This window comes from Manihot esculenta, chromosome 8, assembly GCF_001659605.2.
Source record: "Manihot esculenta cultivar AM560-2 chromosome 8, M.esculenta_v8, whole genome shotgun sequence".
In the NCBI taxonomy this organism is placed as follows: Eukaryota; Viridiplantae; Streptophyta; class Magnoliopsida; order Malpighiales; family Euphorbiaceae; genus Manihot; species Manihot esculenta.
In genome coordinates, this window is record NC_035168.2 from 6,362,855 (window position 1) to 6,383,056 (window position 20,202).

At 29.5% G+C, this 20,202-nt stretch overlaps 2 protein-coding genes across 2 annotated transcripts; one reads left to right on the plus strand and one right to left on the minus strand.

Moving 5' to 3' along the window:
- Positions 1–9,480: 9,480 nt before the first annotated feature.
- On the minus strand, positions 9,481–18,374 carry LOC110620967 (pentatricopeptide repeat-containing protein At2g35030, mitochondrial). Its single transcript, XM_043959178.1, has 2 exons — positions 18,020–18,374; positions 9,481–12,321 (listed from the first exon to the last, which is right to left on the minus strand). Exon 2 carries the CDS (start codon positions 12,280–12,282, stop codon positions 10,369–10,371), a length of 1,914 nt encoding a protein of 637 aa, XP_043815113.1. The 5' UTR covers positions 12,283–12,321; positions 18,020–18,374; the 3' UTR covers positions 9,481–10,368.
- Positions 13,307–15,441, plus strand: LOC110620966 (formamidopyrimidine-DNA glycosylase-like). The gene is made up of 4 exons (XM_021764925.2): positions 13,307–13,337; positions 13,980–14,101; positions 14,602–14,652; positions 15,307–15,441. The coding sequence occupies exons 1-4, from the start codon at positions 13,307–13,309 to the stop codon at positions 15,412–15,414; spliced, it is 312 nt and encodes a 103-aa protein (XP_021620617.2). The 3' UTR covers positions 15,415–15,441.
- Positions 18,375–20,202: the final 1,828 nt, after the last annotated feature.

A 20,202-nucleotide genomic window follows, 5' to 3' on the forward strand; every position in this document is an offset into this window, starting at 1 on the left:
TCCAAAATCTAAACTATTAGAAACCAAAACTAAGAATTGTAAAAATTTAATTTCATTATTATAAATCTAAAAAACTTAGTTGATTGAGGAATTTCTAGTTAAAAAAAAAAAAGCTCATCCAAAAATTAACAACATAACAAATAGAAAGTTTCAAAACCTAAACTATTACAAACCCAACATAATCTAAACATTAATAATCACAAAGAATGAAGAAGAACACAATAGCTTGTTCATGTTTGACTTTGCAACTTCCAATGAGAAAGGCGATGACAAGAGTTGATGGCAAATGTTGCCTCACGAGAGCAACGACGAGAGGGAAGGAGGGATGACGAGATAGTGAGAACAACAACAACCTTACGAGAGAAAGATTGCAAGATTGTGAGCTGGTGACACTAGATATGACAAGTTTAGAGGAAAAGAAAGGGGAAGACTAGGGAGATTAAGAGGAGCCGACTAAAGAGAAGAAAGAGAAGGAGAGCTAGGGTTTTGAGGGTTACATCGTAAATATGTATATATATATGTTATTGAATGACTCAGATCTATTTGTTGTCCCTTGAAGCAACTCAAGAGGGGGTGAATTGGGTTTATAAAAAATTTAAAGGCAAAAACACAAATTAGAAGGGAATAAGGAAGAGAATAATCAACACAATGATTTAATAGAGGTTCAGCTATCTCAAGCCTACGTCCTCTTCTCAAGGCCCTCATTGAGAGTTTAATTCCACTATCAAATCTTCTTTGGGTGAAGATTAAAACCCCCTTACAATTTTAGAGCAAACCTTTGCTCTTTATAATTTTCTTTTTCACTCAAGAGCAATCCTTTGCAAAATACCACACCTACTACAATGAAATCACCCAACAACCTTCACTCACTCTTAAAAATCAATCAATTACAACTCAAGACAAGTTTTCAAGAAATTAATGCTTTGGCTCAAGGTTTTGAGAGAGAGAGAAAGTGAAAAATGCTTTAATCTCAATAAGTATTTGTTTAGATGGTTGTTATAACTTTTTCAGATAAAAAACATATTATATTTATAGTTCAGTCATAAATATGGCCGTTGGAGATGCATTAAATGCAAATAGAGCCGTTTGTATACAGAAATAACCGTTATATCGTACTCAGAAAAACTCAGGTTCGGCGGGCTAGGCTTAAAGTTCGGCAGCCGAACCATTTGAGGTGAAGAACATCCTCCTTATAAAAAGACTTTCGGCGGCCGAAAGTCATTGTTCGGCGGCCGAACATATGAGACTTTCGTCTCTATCCCTCACTTTCGGAAGCCGAAGTTTTGACTTAGAGGGCATATTGAAAAACTCACTTTCGGCGGTTAAAAGTCAATGTTTGACGACCAAACATATGAGACTTTCATCTCTGTCCCTCACTTTCGGAAGCCAAACATTTAGCTTAGGGGGCATCTCACCTTCGACGATTGAAAGTCAATGTTTGGCGGCCGAACATATGGGACTTTCGTTTCTGTCCTTCACTTTCGAAAGCCGAACATGTGACTTTAGGGGGCACAAAAATGTTTCATTAAATTTTTAAAAAATCATAACTTAAGCTATAAAAATCTATTTTTCAATCCGTTTGAATTTTTGTGACCCATAATTTTAGATCTTTTATTTTGATAAAAAAAATTTCAAATCACTCATTCTGAAAAATTTCATTTTGGTCCCTCACAGTCAATCACTCAAAACTCGGCTGTATTTAAAAAACTTTTAAAAGTGAAAGAAACTTTGAGCCATCACAATTAATTAATTGAAATTCACAATGCATAAATTGACAATGCATAAACAAAAAAAATACTTTCTGATCCCTTTCTTGTGGTATGCTTCCAAAATTGACAATCTTCACTTTTGAAACTGAAGCAATTTCATTTATTTCAATAAGAGATCTACAGGCTCAACACAAATACTTTTGAAGACAATTAGTAGCACACCAATTGTTTATTAATCATCAAAATAAGGATTAGAACATTTAGGTCCAACACTATTTAACTAAAATGAAGGGCCACAATTTTTTGGTTTAAGTTTAAGAAAGAAAAAGTTAAAAAAAATTAAAAAATATAACTTCCAAGATTTGAAACCTAAACATTTTGAGTTAGAAAATAGATGTAACCATTAGGCCCGAGTTACCCTATGTTTAAATAACTAATACTATATAAATATATCGATTTGGTTTGGTTAAATCAAGTTTTATTTTTTCAACATCGTATCAAACTGATTAAATCTATTTTTTAAAAAATTAAAACCAAATCGAATTTCTTAATAAAACGAACTAAAATCTTAATTTAATTCGATTCTATCAGTTATTTTGATTTGAAACGACTCTATCTTATTCGATGTCTCATCTGACAATTTTAGCCATCAAACTTCTTTTTACCTTTTGAAGCGGTAGCTTTGTCTGTGGGTTCCACTCGAGTCATCACTTGTGAAGTTGACCCACTGAGCCGTATTGTTTCATAGTAGCCCGAAGCCTTTTAATGTGTTGAATAAGCTTATCCATTGGTCATCTTTTTTAGCTCAATTTCATTGGCCGTAGGAGGTGTATTCAACTTATTTTCCAGTATTATACTTTTAGCAACATTTCATGAAATATCATCCATTATCTGAAATAAACAAAAAAAAAGTCTCAAGAAAATAATTTATAAGAATTAAAATCTATAGGGCTCCAAAAAAGGAATTAGATATTCCTGACAACGAAATAAAATGATATAGTCTAGGAATCAGAAATTCATGTGGCAATGAATGACCAATCTGCATAATAAAGATAGGTGAGGTGAGCAACTACTCTGATACTCAAATAAGTAACCGGTTAAATTTGAAAGTGAGAAAATATAAAAAGAGCTTGATTAGTATGCTTAAATATACATACCTAGACACAATGAGTTGTTTATATAGTGTGGAGAAATGATCATTGCTATGAATATGAAATAAGAAGAATACTATTATTTAAGATAAAATTGACTATTTGATAATAATAAGTTCTCAAGCAGCCCTCTACTTTATCAACACTTCAAATCTTGAAGTTTCAAGTATCCTACACTCGATATTGGCTTCTGAGTATCCATACCAGGTTCTTCGATTTTGAGTGTATCCACACCGGATTTTGGATTCTGAGTGTATCCATACTCGGGTCTTGGGTTTCAAATGTTATCTTGCGCTTTAAGTATTCACACTTAAATCTTAGATTCGAGTCTCATACTCGAATCTTCTCATCTTAGGTGATACGTGGTCATTCACCATATTGAATTGAATCATGTCATATGTCATAAAAAAACTAAATATATGATCTATTCTATTTTCTATTTAAAAAAAAATCTACTTTTAACCCATTAATCTTGATTTTTACGCTGTTTATCTTTTTAAATTTCAAATGATGAAAAATAAAAACTTAATCTTTAAAATCATTAAATGACTACTTTTAGGGGTGTAATCGAATCGAGTTGAGTCGAGTTTTATAAAGTTCGGACTCGTTTATTAAAAATTTTTATAAGTTCGAGCTCGAGCTCGACTCGAACTCTAAAATTTAGCTCGAACTCGACTCAAAAATTAAATATTATAATCGAGCTTGATTCGAGTTCGACTCGTGAAAAATTCATTTAAACTAATAACGAGCCTAATTCAAACTCGAACTCGAAATCTCGATTAAAAAGCTCATTTAAATTAATAACGAGTCTAATTCAAATTTGAACTCGAAAACTCGATTAAAAAATTTGTTAACAAAATTTAATTAATTTAAGATTTTAAATATTAAAATTTTAAATTAAAAGATCAAAAGAAACTTTAATAAAATTAAATATAATTTAATTAATATCTATTATAACCAAATTTTTAATTTAAAATATAATAGAAAGTGAAATATTTATTTATAGAGAAGCTTCACCCATCATCTTTCTATTGTTTCAATAACCTTCAATACCTCTTAACAAGCCTATTCACTAGTCAGTTCGCAAACCTTAATGAGCTGAATACTACTGAGTTTAAGTTTGACTCGTTTAATAAACGAGTCTAAAAATTAAGTTCGAGCTCGACTCATTTAGAAATCGAATCGAGACCGATCGAGTTTCGTCTCAAATAGCTCACGAATAATTTGGTTCATTTACAGTTCTAACCACTTTATATCAATACTCTGTATAATGCACCACTTTATATCAATAGTCTGTATAATGCACAATATGGATAATAAAATTCATATAAATCATAAATAGTAAATAACAAAATGCCTTTGTGGTAATTCTAGTTCTAAATTTGACAACAAAAATAAATAGCACAAAATAAAATCTTGCTCACTAAAATTTTAGAGATTAAATCATTACAAAATTTATAAAAATTTAGAGTGCTACTAATAAAATTTAGATTGCATTATGTAATATGTGTCATTAATTTTTATTTTTTAATAAATTATAAATAATATAATTAATTTATATTTAACTGTATAATTTTTTTTATAAATTTAAGAGTTTAATAGATAATAATTTATTTTAAATATTTAATAGATTATTTCTAATTGACAGAGGGATTTAAATAAATATTTAAGCAAATAAAAATATTAACTTATGTGTATTTTAATAAATTTAAATGACTAGTTTACCATTTTCTTAATTAATTGTGTTTACATTGATTCAGACAATGTTTTGGCATGTGGAAGGAGGAGGTGAGATGATCTATTGACAAGTGTACAAGTGTTTTTATTTGGAACCATAGTACTGAAGTCAACAGCATACAAGTTCCAGGTAGTTTCCTTTTTAAAGTTTCTTCTGTTTTTGATTAAATAAAACAGATTTTGTCCTTAAATGATAATTTGGCTAGGTTAGAGTTTTCTGTCCTATTACCCATAAATTCCCAACAAACAAACAATGCCTAGCTTTATTAATTTTCCACTGACCACACTACCTCATATGTCATGGTTGGAAAACCTGGCCTCTTAATTTATAGAAAAATTTGCTCTAGAACAAAATTTATTAATTAATTATTTAATTTTAAAAAATTTATATTTATAATTTATAATATATATAAATGTGTGAATGAAAAAATTTCTAAAAATTAATTAAATATTTTTTAATGATTGATATTATGAAATTCAAAAAATAGAGTTTACGGTTGTATAAACTTAAATTAAAAGAAAGAGATTACTCCAATTTTATCTCTTTTTCTTTTATTCATTAATGATGTCTAACTATTTTTATATTATAATAACATATATTTCTGTTATTTAAACCCGTACGTACAGATACGTCAGAATTCCTTTCTAGGCTAAATGATTATTTAATTGTTTTTTGGCGCGCATGCGGATAAAACTGCGAAGTGACCAGATCAGCTATTCTTCCTCACGTCACATCACCAGACTGAACTATTTTCCGCGCGCATGCGGATAAAACTGCGAAGTGACCAGATCAGCTATTTTTCCTCACGTCACATCACCAGCCTGAACTATTTTCCAAAAAATTTGAGCTTACGTTAAATCTGACCTGCTTGGCGTGTCTAGATCGAAATTTGAATTGTTAGGTCGGTCTCTATTTAAGAGAGGCTTGATGGGCTTTTAGAAAAAATCTGACGGTTATCAATGATTACTTTAATTTAAATTTTATTTATAATATATAATATTTATAATATATAAAATAGTTTTAGAGTCTATCTAATTTTAAAATTCTTAGTATGTTTGTATTTAAATTTTATTTTTTACTATAATAACAGAATAATTTAAAAATTATTTATAGTTTATTATTTTTATGGGATAAAACAAATATTTTAAATTTTATTCCTTATATTTAAAATCCTATAAAAAATTAAAATAAATTTCAAAAATAATTTTTAAAAGTAATTTATAATTTTTAGATATTCAAATTTAAAAAATAAATATAAATTTTTATATAAAATTTATTATATTATTATAAATTGAATTATATATATCTAATTAATATAAAATTATTAGATAGATAATTAATTTTAGTTAAAATATAGAATTTTATTTAAAATTATGTGTGGACTAGAATTATAAAAGATAATAATTTTTTATAATGATCTTTTATAAAAATGAGATATTATCGATTAAATTTGAAAATGTTTAAATAATAAATTGAATTTAAGTTAACTAATAAAATTATAGTATAAATACCGTGAAACACATTTTCTACATTTTATAAAAAATTATGAAATTATTTTTATCTACTGTTTTATTTTTTTCTCAAAATTTAGATTTTCCAGAATAGATTGATAATGATAAATTTTGATTTTAAAATATAGAATAATTCAAAATTAAGACAGTAAATAATAATTTAAATTTTAAAATTTTTATTATTATTTATACTTAAATTCTTCAAAATTATTTTATTATATATATATGAGTATAGTGATGTTAAATCTTTTAAATAAAGATATAATTTAGATGATAATTTTATTAGTGAAATTAATTTTGAAGTTTGCAAAAAATTATAAAAAAAATACTTAAACTAATAAAAATATAATTAGATTAATTTTAAAATTAAGATTATTAAATAATATTTTTCAAATATTAGTTAATTATTAAAATAATAAATTTATATTTTTTAGTATAAATTAGTAAGAAGTTAAATTTAATTAATGAAAATTAAAAATATCAATAAAATAAAAAATTTAAAAATAAATTTACTATATTAATTTAACACAGTATATGTTTCGTCAAAATATTAAAAAAATTACAAAAAATCATTTTTTTTCTTTTTCATCAAACATACAAGAAAACTTCTATACAAAACCAAATACCAGTATTCTTCAAACAACATTCAAACAAAATTTTTTAAACAAAAAAAAAAAAATCAAACAAAATAAATTAAACGAACCTCACTTTCTTCAAACAAATCAAACTAGCAAACAAACAACCATTAAAGAAGATCTGTATACATCAAGTAGTATGAGTACCCATCTGACTAGGGACTCGTCCTTGATTCCAAACTTTGATTGCATGTCTTCACAAGAGTCCATAGCGACGTTGATAATCATCGAAACATATTAAAATTGGCGAGGCATATTGAAGCCAACAAAGACTCGAAGCACAACTCCATGATGATTGGAGAATGAGAATTGATAGAGAGCAATTGTGGAGTGATAAGTGAGGGACATAAGGACAGAGATAATTGAATGGAGAATCAAAGGTAGAAACAAAGTAAGCTTAGATATTCTCTAATCTCAAGTGAATCAATGTGTGAGAGAGATAGGAAAGGGTGGAGAAAGAAAGGGGCAACGGGTTTGAGGAGGCAAGCTGACAGAGATAGAGAAGAGTGGGGAAGTAGAAGAAGCTCGGTGGGTTTGAGGATTGCTGACCTGTGGGCTGTGGGCAAGGAAAATATGGCAACAAGGTAGATATGCGTGTAGCAAAAAGATGGTGTTTTAAGGTTCAGTTTTTTCATTGAATTAATCAAACCGAACCAGCTAACCAAAAATTATAAAAACTACTAACCAAACCAAACTGTTTAAGCCGAAAAACTGTCATTTTGGTTCAGTTTTCCAGTTTAAACTGAAAACTATGCACCTAATATTCAATTTATTATTCTTTAATTAATTTTTAATACTCTAATTAATATATTAAGAAAAGTTTCTTTTTAAACAGTTCTAAAAGCAACGACAGACAAAGTCTAATGGCAGCTGGTGATTCACTTTTTGAAAGGGCAAGTTTGAGATATAGCAATATTTTTAAAATAAACGTGTACAAAAGGGTATGTTTTAGACGTGTGGGATTATACGATAACATCACAATAAAATATAAATTTAATTTTTATAATTTTAAATATTTATTTTTATTTATTTATCTTTTGATGAATTATAAAAAACTATATTATAAATCATATATAATATAAATTATGTGAACTTATAAAAAATTTATTCGGATGCTGTTTAATTCCAATAACAGGTAAAAAGGACTTTAAGTAAAGGATATCGTTTCGTTTACTTTTCTATATAATAAATTTATATTTTATAGTACAATTTTAAATATGTTTTACATTACATTTAATTTTAATAGAAAATATATTTAATTTATACTATATTATAATAAAATATATTTTACTATATTTATTATAAAAATATTTAATTATATAATAATAAAAAATTTTAATTCATTAATTTAAAATTTTAAAAAATAATTAATTTTAATTTTTATATATAAAAAAATAACAATCCAATAACATCGAACGACTTTAATCTTAGAGTAAGTCATTGCATAATTTTAAATATTTTTTTTACAGTTTTTTTTATTATCAACTTTTAGATATTTTTTTAAATAATTCGAGTTAATGTGATAAAATATTTATAATATAATTTTTATAATGAATAATATTTTATTATATTTTATATTTTAGTACTAAAAATTAGATAGTACAAATAATTTTTTATAATTACCTTATATTTTTTAATAATTATTTATATAATATAAATAAAATTTTGTAAAAAAATATAATGAATATTTACAATAAATTTATAATTGGTATTATTTAATTACAATATTATTACTCTAATATGTTAAAAATAATAAAATATATTATGAAAAATAATTAAAAATATTTATTTTATTAAGTTATTTATAATTCATCAAACAGAAATAAATAAATAAATAAATTAATCAATATATATTAAAGTTATAAGAATTAAGTTTCATTTTTATTATACTGCTATCGTGCAAGTGTGCACATCTAATAGTAACATAATATAAATTTTATAGCACTGTAATTAAAAAAATATGCTAACTGTTTATCAACAAACTCATAACTGTACTATTTAATTACAATATTACTACACTAATATATTAAAAAAATAAAATATATTATGAAAAATAATTAAAAATATTATTATTATAAAAAATTATATTATAAATAATACTATCAAATTAATATAATATAAATATATTATTATAATATAATAATAATTAAAAAAATAAAACAATTAATTTTTTTTTAAACCAAAGATCTGCATCTGTTGGGCAGAAAGAAAACAGAACATCAGCAGTAGCCTAAAGCCTTAATAACAAAGGCTCAAGGACTTGGAAAGTCAATTTCTAATAAAGTTTGGGGGGATCAATATGAAGTTCTAAAACAAATTGAACATAGCAATAACAATACTATATGAATCAATAAGCAGAGTCCATAATAATATTAGCTATGGCCAAGCTCCCTTTCAATCTCAAGAGGAGAATTCAACTTGTGCTTATTGTACAGTCTATGCTAGTTCTTTCACAAAAGACAGACTTGACAGAACTGTCACAAATTCTGCCACTGAAATTCTTCAAAAGCAAGATTCAAACAACAGTTGAATTTTGAGCAACCTAGAACAATTTATCGTCTTAAACTTCAAATGAAACAGGAAACACACACGTTCATAGGAAACAGCCCATCTGCTTCATCAGATCATTGTTCCCTCTCCGAAATCAATGCTTATTACTTTATCAAAGACAGCAAGAATAAAACTAAATCTAAAAATCAAACAAATACCAAGAAAAAGATGAAGGATCTTTTTTTCGAGAAAAAGCCAAAGCCAATTCAAAAGAAAGATCAATCCTTAAAATCAATCATCAATAAATCTTAAAGACATAAATCAAGATACGTAAATAGATGTTATAGCGCAGGATCTATGATCACAAAGAGGATCGATGATAACAAATCAAGATTAAACAACAAAACAACTGGAGAATAAATAAAAACCTCGGATAATAAGATGTTATCAAGTAGACAACCAAAACATAATCAATAATCATCAAATTCAATAGCCAAACGATGAAAAGAGGACGAGCCAAAAGAAAATAGCAATACCTTGAGAGAGAAAGAGAGAGAGATTATGCAAGGATTTAAACAATTTATATTTGAATGGCTTACTTGTGAATGCACCTTCTCTCTGTTTTTTGGTATTAATTTTCCATTGTACAGCGTATTTAAGTTGCTTCTAAATATAGGAAACCCTAGTGAAAAAAGAAAAGGTTTTAATTGTTTGAGGAATCATAAACAATTCTTAAAAAAAAAAAAACTCAGCCAGGTTTTCATTTATTATTTGGTGATCTTTCCATGAAGGAAAACTGAACATGGAGTCTATAGCACTATACCATGAGAAAGCACACTACTTCCGTTAACTTGCCAAAAGAAAAGGACTGTGATTGGTTTGCTTTCCTTCTTTATTTTCACCATTCCTAAGATATTAAAAACACAAATACTTTATGACATCAAAATGCCATGGTATACATTACTGAAGGACTTCATTATTTTTTATTCCCCTTTTAAGCTATCAGCTGATCAACATTTATCATGTTTCTTAATCAATGAAAATGGCCAACTACAACATGAATCCTTCAGCTTAAATATCAAAATTTTTTTGTTACCTATGGACTTTAGCATCAATAAATAAATGAAAATAAACCTACATTATAAGAAAATCCCCATCCACTATGAAATTGTTGTCTGATACATACCATGTCTTCTTCATTTTCGTATTAAGATCATGGAGTAATGAATAAATAAGATTTGACTGATAATGAGACTTGTCACGAGCTAAAAACACATGAACTCTATTCCCAACTTCAATCCAACTGCAACCAGGCTGCTTTTTCAATCCTTTGTCCTTCATTTTCAATCTCACTCTTGCAGCTTCTCTCCATTTCCCACACGAAGCATATATGTTAGACAACAATAGATAAGTGCCTGCATTCTGTGGCTCTTCCTTTAACAGTTCTACTGCAGCTAGCTTCCCTATCTTCAGATCTCCATAGACATTACATCCAGCAAGAAGGGCCCCCCAAATGGATGATGATGACTTGATTCCAAGTTGCTTAATTAAGTGAAAGGCTTCCTTGAGCCTCCCTGCCCGACCACAAAGATCAACCAAACATGTGTAATGATCTTCTCTTACTTGTAGGGACCCGTCTTTAATAAGCTCATCAAAGTACGATAATCCATCCTCTACCAAACCAGCATGGCTACATGCAGAAAGCAACCCAACATAGCTCACATCATCAGGTTTAAACCCTAGACATCGCATTTTGTTAAACAGTTCAATTGCTTCCTTTCCACACCCGTGATGTGCATAGGCTGCAATCATACAATTCCAAGAAACTAAATCCTTCTGGCTAGTCACTCCATCATCAAAAATCTTCCTTGCTGAACTCAATTCCCCACATTTTGAATACATATTTATGAGTGCAGATACAATGAATGCCATATCCTGATAGGCAGTTTTACTTATCATTTGATGAACTTGATGTCCCTCACCAAGACCAGCCAAGTCACTGCAAGCACTCAAAACGTTCACGAAAGTTCCCTCGTTAGGCTTGACTTGACCCTCCCTTATCATTTCCATAAAGATCTTCAATGCTTCTTCACTTTCCCGCTCTTGGACATACCCAGTAATCATTGTAGTCCATGACACAACATTCTTTTCAGGCATCTCATTGAACGCAGCCCTTGCCTTCCTTAGCTCCCCATTCTGAATAAAGCCTGTGATCATGGTATTCCACGAGGGCAGATCCCTTTTGGGCATTTTCTTAAACAACTCAAAAGCCTCATCCAACCTCTTATTCTTCGCATACCCAGTAATCATTGTATTCCATGACACCACATTTCTCTCTGGCATCTTCTCAAAAACCTCCCTAGCCTCATCAACCCTCCCATTCTTGGCCAATCCTGCGACCATTGCCGTCCACGAAATAACATCTCTTTTAGGCATTTCATCAAACAATCTTCTCGCCTCTTCCACCCTCCCAGATTGTGCCAAAGCTGTGATCAGTGTGTTCCACGAAACCACATTCCTCTCAGGCATCCTCTCAAATACCTCAAGAGCCTTATCCACTTCCCCATTTTGAGCATACCCATCAATCATGGTATTCCACGAAACAACATTCTTCACGGGCATTGCCTCAAACAACCTCTTGGCTTCAAAAATCCGATTCCGTAACGTATACCCACTAACCATAGCAGTCCATGTGACCACATTTTTCATCGCATCAACTCTGTCAAACAACCTCCTTGCTTCAACAAGCAGCCCGCATTTAATATACCCAGTGATCATAGTTGTCCATGTAACCACATCTTTTTCACGCATTTTATCAAACAATTGGCGTGCTTCATTGATTTTCCCTTCTTTGCAGAGCCTCGTAATAAGCCAATTGGATCGTGCGAGATTGGAATTGGCGCTATAATCTCTATCGGGCAATGAAATTTTGGAAGTTGCTGTTGTTGAGTGGTTTAGCGAGTAAGAGAGAGGCCTGAATTTGCATTGTATGAACTGGTGGTTGGTTTTGCTCGACAATGCTATTGATACTCGAAGCAGTGATTGCATCTCAAAGAAATTTTCCTCCAATGTCCAACAATTGATTTTCTGGAACAAACAGAGTCTAATCATAATGCATCGAAGTAAAGAAAATGCTGGAAAATAAAGTATTTACTCGCATCATCCCGCAAAACATTATTTTCATTTTGTGGACTTTTTGGACACCTATTACATATATAAATTATATTGTTATTTTATTTAAAGAATGAGCTACAAAATAGACTAAAAATGGAAAAATATTTGATAAGAACAATGGATTTCTCTCCTTGTTGTCCTCTCGAACAGGCTTGGAGAGGAGGGTCTCTTCCCCACTCTTTTATCTTATCTGCGTAGCTTCTTCCTCCTCTTCTCTTTTCCCTTATTTTTTTTTTTTATATATTTCACACAATTAAAATTTTATTCTCTAAAATTTCCAAATTTGATTTCAACATCGGAGTTTCTCCATTGTGGGCATTTACGTAGGCTCCTTGCTCTATTTTTTTCAATTTCGCAAGTCTTCATATTTAAATCGTGCATTATGATACCCATATAACAGAGTAAAAAAGTAATATTTCCATCTAACTTCTTGTGAAAAAAAAGATTCTTTACCCGGACTAAAAAATATATTTTCTCAAATTAGATTGAATTGTTGCCAAAAAAGGTCCATAAAGTGCGGTAGCATTATTTTTAATTAATATTTTATTTTTTTATGGGTTTATATATATATATGTATATCCTCCTGCATTTGTGACGTGTGTTAAGGAGTTCCATAATAATAATAATAATTTTAATAAATATAAAATTATTATTAGATCTTAAATTTTTAAAAAATTTAATAATTTATTTTTATTTTAAAATTATTCAATTAAAACATCTTTATAATTTATATAATTAAATTTTTTAAACCAAAGAGTAAAAAAAATTAATAGGAAGTGACATAATTGTTTGGTTAGCATAAAAATTAATTTTTTAATACAAAATCCACATGAATCAACAGTCTAATAGGTAAAAATTTTATTTTTAATGTTAAATCTATATAAATATATATGGTTTGATGCAGGTATATCTAACCATTCACACTGAGTGTAAACTAATCTTACACTCAGAGGTAGGATAACGAGCGTTTTATTACTATACAAAAATAAGTTATATTTTCCACCTAAATAAAAATTAACCGAATCTTATAAATTATTTTTGTAAATAAACTCTTTATTATAAATTAGTTACTTACAGATATTATAAACAAGCCTCTGATTACATAATTTTTACGTTTTTATCCATTATTAAACTGTTTTTAATTTGTAAATAAATGCCTATCAATTTTAGACTGAATTTCTGCCATTTTTTATATTATAGTCCCATCCAAAAATAATTTGATTGAGCTGATCTTTTAGTAAACTACTGCATAAATATGGTTTGATTTAATGAGTCTAAATAGTTAAAATAGAAAAAAAAGAGGCTAAAATTATGAAATTACATAAATAATTGACTAAAATATATAATTTACATTTGGTAATGTGGATCCCATATTTAAAAAATTATTTCCTTTGCTGACTGATCAGTATATTTTATTCATTTTAACCCTCTGACTAAAATTATAATTAAACCTTTAGATTTAACTAAAATTGTAAAAAAAAAAAAATTGGCTAAAAATGAAAATTCACGTGAAGGTTTTGTTGAAAGATATCGTTTAACCTAAATTAAATTACTTATCTTAACATGATCAGCTTCTGTGCCTCCAATTTCTGAGCTTGGCCCTGATGCCTCATTGGAGCCAATGGAAGTCGATGAAATTTATGAATCCTTACGCAAGAAGAAAATCGCTATCAAGGCTCTGTTACTTGATCAGGTTAAAAACTAAGCTTATTTTCTTTTACCATTTTCAAGATAATACAACCTCAAGTTACAAGTGAATGGGATGGCTGTGGTAAAGAAACAAGTCACCATAGGGCAAAATTTTTGAAGTTCATATGTTGGAACAATCATTTTGAAAATATTATGACCAGTTACAGAGAAGCATTGAGGTATAGGAGGTATTATGGCATTTAAAGCTTTAGATTTCATTATGTGCATGGAAGGGTAATGTCTATGGATGAAAATTTAAGCAGCACCAATAATAATAATCTAGGTAAAGAAGATATAACCACATTTGTATAGCAAGAAGTTTGCCATAATAAGATTTGTGTAGCTAGACATCAGAAGGGTTGCAAAATTTTTACATAAAGACCTATGTATAGCTTTGTAGTCTTTATAGTGCACTTGAAAACCATTGAGATCAGCTTGCCCATTGTTTCAAATGCATTAAATACAATGTCGAGCACTGACTCTAAACTGTACTTATCTTTGCAGGGTTTTATTTCAGGTATTGGCAACTGGATTGCAGATGAAGTGCTATACCAAGTCAGTGACTTCTATATGCTACTAGATTTCATCATTCAATATTGCTTTCAACTTCAATTCTTTGGATTTAAATATATTTAGACATATCTTATTTGACTTCTTGTTAATAAAACCCTAGGCTCACACAACTCCTTATTCTGCTTTAACAGTCAATTCTGGATATTGGATCATGGTGGAAGGATTTATTCTTAGTGGATTCAACTTTAAGTGTTTTTAAGGCATAGGTTACCCAGTAATTGCAGGACTTCGAAGGGATAATGTGTTAGTAAAGTGTCCAAATAATGAGTTATGAGAAACAGATGAATGTCCATATACCAAAATGTAAATAATAATTAATGCAACTGTAGAAGGAAGTGATACTGGTAATACAGGAATGAATGAATGAAGAGTAAATAAAATGGCTTGCTCATGGTGAAGAAAGATGACCAGATGTTTAGATAAGGAAATTCATTACAACATTGCCTATAACATAATAGATAATGTGGCTGCTAAGACCACAAGTTAATAAGGTTCAAAATTACAACCCCTATGTGTTTATTGAAACATGGTATTTTCTACCAACAATATCTTCATTTTATTTATGCTCTTTTCGCATAATTGTTGTTGGCCAAGTTTAGTGAAGTTTGATGATAATTTACATTTGCATTGTTGCAGGCCAGAATTCATCCACTACAAACTGCTTCTATTTTGTCCAAAGAAAGTTGTGCAACATTACTTAAGTGCATCAAGGAGGTAGGAAAAAGTGTTCTGCTGCCTATCTAGAGTCTTATTGGAAGTTGTGTGTGCGAGTGTGTGTGAAACTTGCAATTTTCATGGAGAAATAGAAGAAAAGTATCTGCCAGTTATTCTATATGCTGTATATATGCATGTGTTGAATCTCATATCGGTTTAGAATCAGGGTAATGTGCCCCTTAGGTCTGACCCAAATTTAACAGTATGTATTTGTATATTCGTGGACATGCAATTTCCATGGAGAAATAGAAGAAAAATATCTGTCAGTTATTCAATCTGCTGTTCGACTAGATGCTGAACACAACCGCTTTCTTCTTGAATGGTTGTCTTATTTTAGATGGGCAAACAGCTTGTTGGGAACGAACTTATGATATAGGACATTGTTTTAACTTGATAACTGTTTTGACAGGTCATTGAAAAAGCATTAGAAGTAGAGGCAGATAGTAGTCAGTTTCCCAATAATTGGATTTTTCATTCCTGAGAAAAGAAGCCTAGAGGTCATGTCAAGAAGCCTCCAGCAAAACAAAAATCCCAGGCAAGAGATGACAATGATGATGAAGAAAATGACAATGGTGCTGCTGCAGATGATGATAATGATGACTATGATGACAAAAATAACAAGGATCAAAAGAAGAAACCACGCAGAGTGACCAATGATAAACAAGCTAAGGCAAAAACAGAATCCAATAAGAAGGTTACCAATCAAAATAGGAGAAAGCCAAAGAAGAAAATGAAGTAGATTGTTTTTGAATGTCAGCTGTAGCTGTGCCAGCTGCAAAACACAGCCCACATTTTGGGAAGCATAGAGAGGTGGGTGTATCAAAATTTTTGTAATTATTAGTCTGTTACCAGTTTTTGGGTCACTACTTTGGATCAGTTATGTTCAAGATACCATTTTCTGCCCATGCCAATGGCTTCTGCAAATATTATAGTCTAGTGGTTTGATAGTTGGACTAGTATTATCCTGAAAGAGTCTTCAGGTATGTAAATTCGTAGATTCGATCTAAATACTGATGTTGAAGCAACAAGCATCCCAGTGCTTTTAAATTTATTTCCAGCTGGGTTCATGGTTGAAAAATTGAATCTTAAAACAAGACTGGTGAAACCTGTGATTCATAAATTATACTTCATGTAGTTCATGCCAGCTCCAAAAACAGCTAGTTGGTTAGTTATCAGAGTACACGTATGATGCATGCCTAACAAGGGCTTTTATTTTTGCCTCTCAGCAGTTGGAATTTTATTTGAGTATTGATTTTTGAGAAGCAAAGTGAATGTGTTACCTCTGAACTCTGTTTATGGATCCTAGCAATGAGTATCCAAAACTTGGGATATATCACCACCTACACTCCAGAATTTGCATCAGACTCTTTACTAGATGGAGAACACATGGAAACCAATCATAAGTTCATCCAACTACCTCAATCCCATTCTGAAACTAGCTTTCCTCATCCTTGATAGCGACAATGACGGGCTTGAAACTATCCCCTGAAATTTTAATTTTTAAGTTGGAGTAGGTTTAATGTGAAGTTGTTTTTAACAAATAGCCATATTTAGCTCTGAATTTTTAATAAGGATATAAAAGATTGATTTTACATGTTAAATGTATACTTTGAACTTCTCTAAATGTAAGTGCTGCATCTGTCACAGAATAGCAATTACGTGGCATATAACCTGTTTTGTACATAATTGTTTGACCAGTTAGATTTTTTTTTTCTTACTTGAGTATCACAATTCTTTGCAATAATAATCATGTTTTCCTCAAATAATAATAGTAGTCATAATAATAACTTGTGATAAATGCATATAGCAACTTAAGCCATATTGCAGGTGAGCGGGCAAGTAGTCGAACGCATGTCCATTGTCAACTCAATGAAAAGATATCAAGTTATTTGTAAATGAAAAGAAGAAACACAGACCAAATCCTAGGCCACTACTTGACAAATATGGTAAACTTTTCTAGCTTGAGGACATAGGTGCAGAAGTGATTCCTATTTTGCAAGAGAACATTACAAGCAAAGAGTTATTACAACTTGCACAGCTCAATTAAGTGTCAATTTATAAACTGTTAAACAAGTACATTGTTCATAGTCATTCCACAACAGGACATAGAAACACCATGAGGGGAACAATCACAAATGCAGAGCTGCTGTAGTGATTGAGATTCAAAGAAGAAAATGACAGAATTTGATAGAAATCGTCATACTGTGAAACACCATTGAACTAATGTACGATGGGAGCATATGGCTCTACAAAACATTAGCTTTTGAGAAATAGTCCTGGAACTGGAGATGCAACTGTCAAGGTCATTAAGGCAACAGAGAAAGGAAATGTCTATTTAGCCTAAAGAATGAAAAATTCTTTCGAACTAATAAATCCTTTCCACGCCACAGGACGATCAAATTCTTAAAGTTCATTCGTAGTTGATGATTACTATTAAGGTAATAAGTTGTTTAAGCGGAACAGTTCAAAACTTGATTTAGCACCTAACACAATTACACAAACACATCTATAATCCCCATCCTCAAAATTGAAACACAATTACTGAATGACACAAACACACAATACTCATAACATAATAAATTCCAATAGCAAAATTCAAAAAAAAAAAAAAAAGAAAATAAAAAGAATCACTTACCTCTTACAGCAACAGAGGAGAAGACGGCAAGGGGAGTGCCGACTGATTTGTGGTCTGGGACAGAGGAGAAGACGGCAACGGTCGAGAGCAGGCGGCGACAACAACGGCACCAATACAAGCTGAACCAGTAAAGAGAGTGGACGACGGATCTTCTTCAACAGTGATCGACAGAGGACTGGAGCGCGACAGCCGACAACGAACCAGCAAAGCAACTCAATCTCGGAGACTGTGAGAGGCTGATTGAGATACAAGAGGAGGAGCGGACAGAGGAAAGGAATCGTGTAGGCTAGGGGTGACGGACTGACGGGTGGGAACGAAAATATGGCTGGATGCGAGCTGGTTGTTTTATTAGGTATCCTTTAAAAGAAGCAGTTTTGATCCTAATTGGGTTGGATTTAATATTTTTTTTTTTTTTATCAAAATCCAAGTGAATTAAAGGTACTAATTTATTATATAACTTAAATAAAATTGGATAGCAGTAAGAATCGTAAATATATTTGAATAAATTTAATAAATTTAATAAATTTTAAATTTTTTGATTAAAAAAAATAAATTTTAAATTTTATTTTTCAAATTTTTAATTTTTATTTTAAAATTTTTTTAAATAAAATTAAATTAAAAATAAAATAAAACATAATTTTTGAAATTAATCGAATCAATTAATCCGGTTATTTTAATTTAAGCCAAACACATTTCACTCTAATCATAAAAATAAGTTTGTAATCAGCTTCTTTTCAATAATTTTTAAAAAATTATAAAAATATATAAGTTTAAGAGAAAATTACTTTTAATCTTTAATATATAGTATAATTAACATATGTATAACTCTAATTTTAAAATTAAATACTTTAATTTTTAAATTTTAATTATGATTATGTTAAGTTTTCAATAATTTTGTTAAGCTAATAATTTAAAATAAGTAAAAATAAATAAAATTTTATTTTAAAAATACCCTTACCAATAACAAAAATTTCCTTATACTTCTGAAACCCTCGAATTTCTGTTCATTTTCTCTTCAAATCAGCAAAGAAATCCCTAACCTCCTCTTTCGGTGTTCATAATACCGATCCCTTTTACCACAACATGCTCCTTGCTTTAGCAAACCAGGGGGAGAAGGCGGTGGTTGGGTTGATTCCAAATTATGTCCACCCACATGCACTTGATGGAGGAAGGCCTTTTTCATTCTGTCATTTCTTTGCTCCTCATAAACTCCAAATATTGAAATCGCAACTCAATCTCTCCTTTGTATCCTTATTCATTAAAGTTAGTCCACAAATATTAATAATTCTAGAAAAGCCAGCAAATCCAAAAATCAATGTCTTAATTTTTTTTTCTCATATATTTCTTATAAAAATGCCAATTTTCGCTTCACAACATCAAGTATCACAGCCCATGTAAATAGTCCTTACTTCTCGTCGACAATGGGCTTGAGCTGATATTGCACGATAGTCTGCCATTTTTGTAGAACAATGAATGGAGGTAGTGAACTCAGCAAAGATTTTTAAAAAGAAATGAGATTAATAGGCTAGAGTTGGAGACAAGTCTTCGCTACCGAGGGTTAAAGATGCTTCTTTAGAGATATCATATCAATCACGTTCTTATTTTTTGAAAGAAAAAAAAAAATTCTGTTCTTTAATGATATGAGATTGAAAATTTTCATCCTACCGGAGTCAAATTTATACCAAATTTGGGAGGACATTTTTAAAAATAATATCTGAATTTTTAATTAGTGAATTTAGTAAATTTTTAGGGTTTAAAAACCTGATCGTGCAAGCAATTTAGAATAAAATTTAAGACAATTTATTTGGGTGATTTTAGTGATCATACACCGACAAGCCGTTAAATCTCCATAAGTATGTGATACGGAAAGGAAAGAATAATTTTTTGTTTTTAGTTTTTTAAAAATTTATTTCATAATTTATTTAATTTTTATTAAATGTAATTTATAATTTTTGGATATTATAATTTTCAAAATTTTGAAAAATAAATATAAATTTAAATAGATTTTGAATATAAATAAATAAATTTCATTTAATTTTTATATAAAACTTATTATATTATTATATATTGAATTATATATATCTAATATATATAATATTATTAGATAGATAGTTAATTACAAAAAGATAATAATTTTTATTTAATAATTATAAATAAGATGAAATTTAACAAAATTTATACTT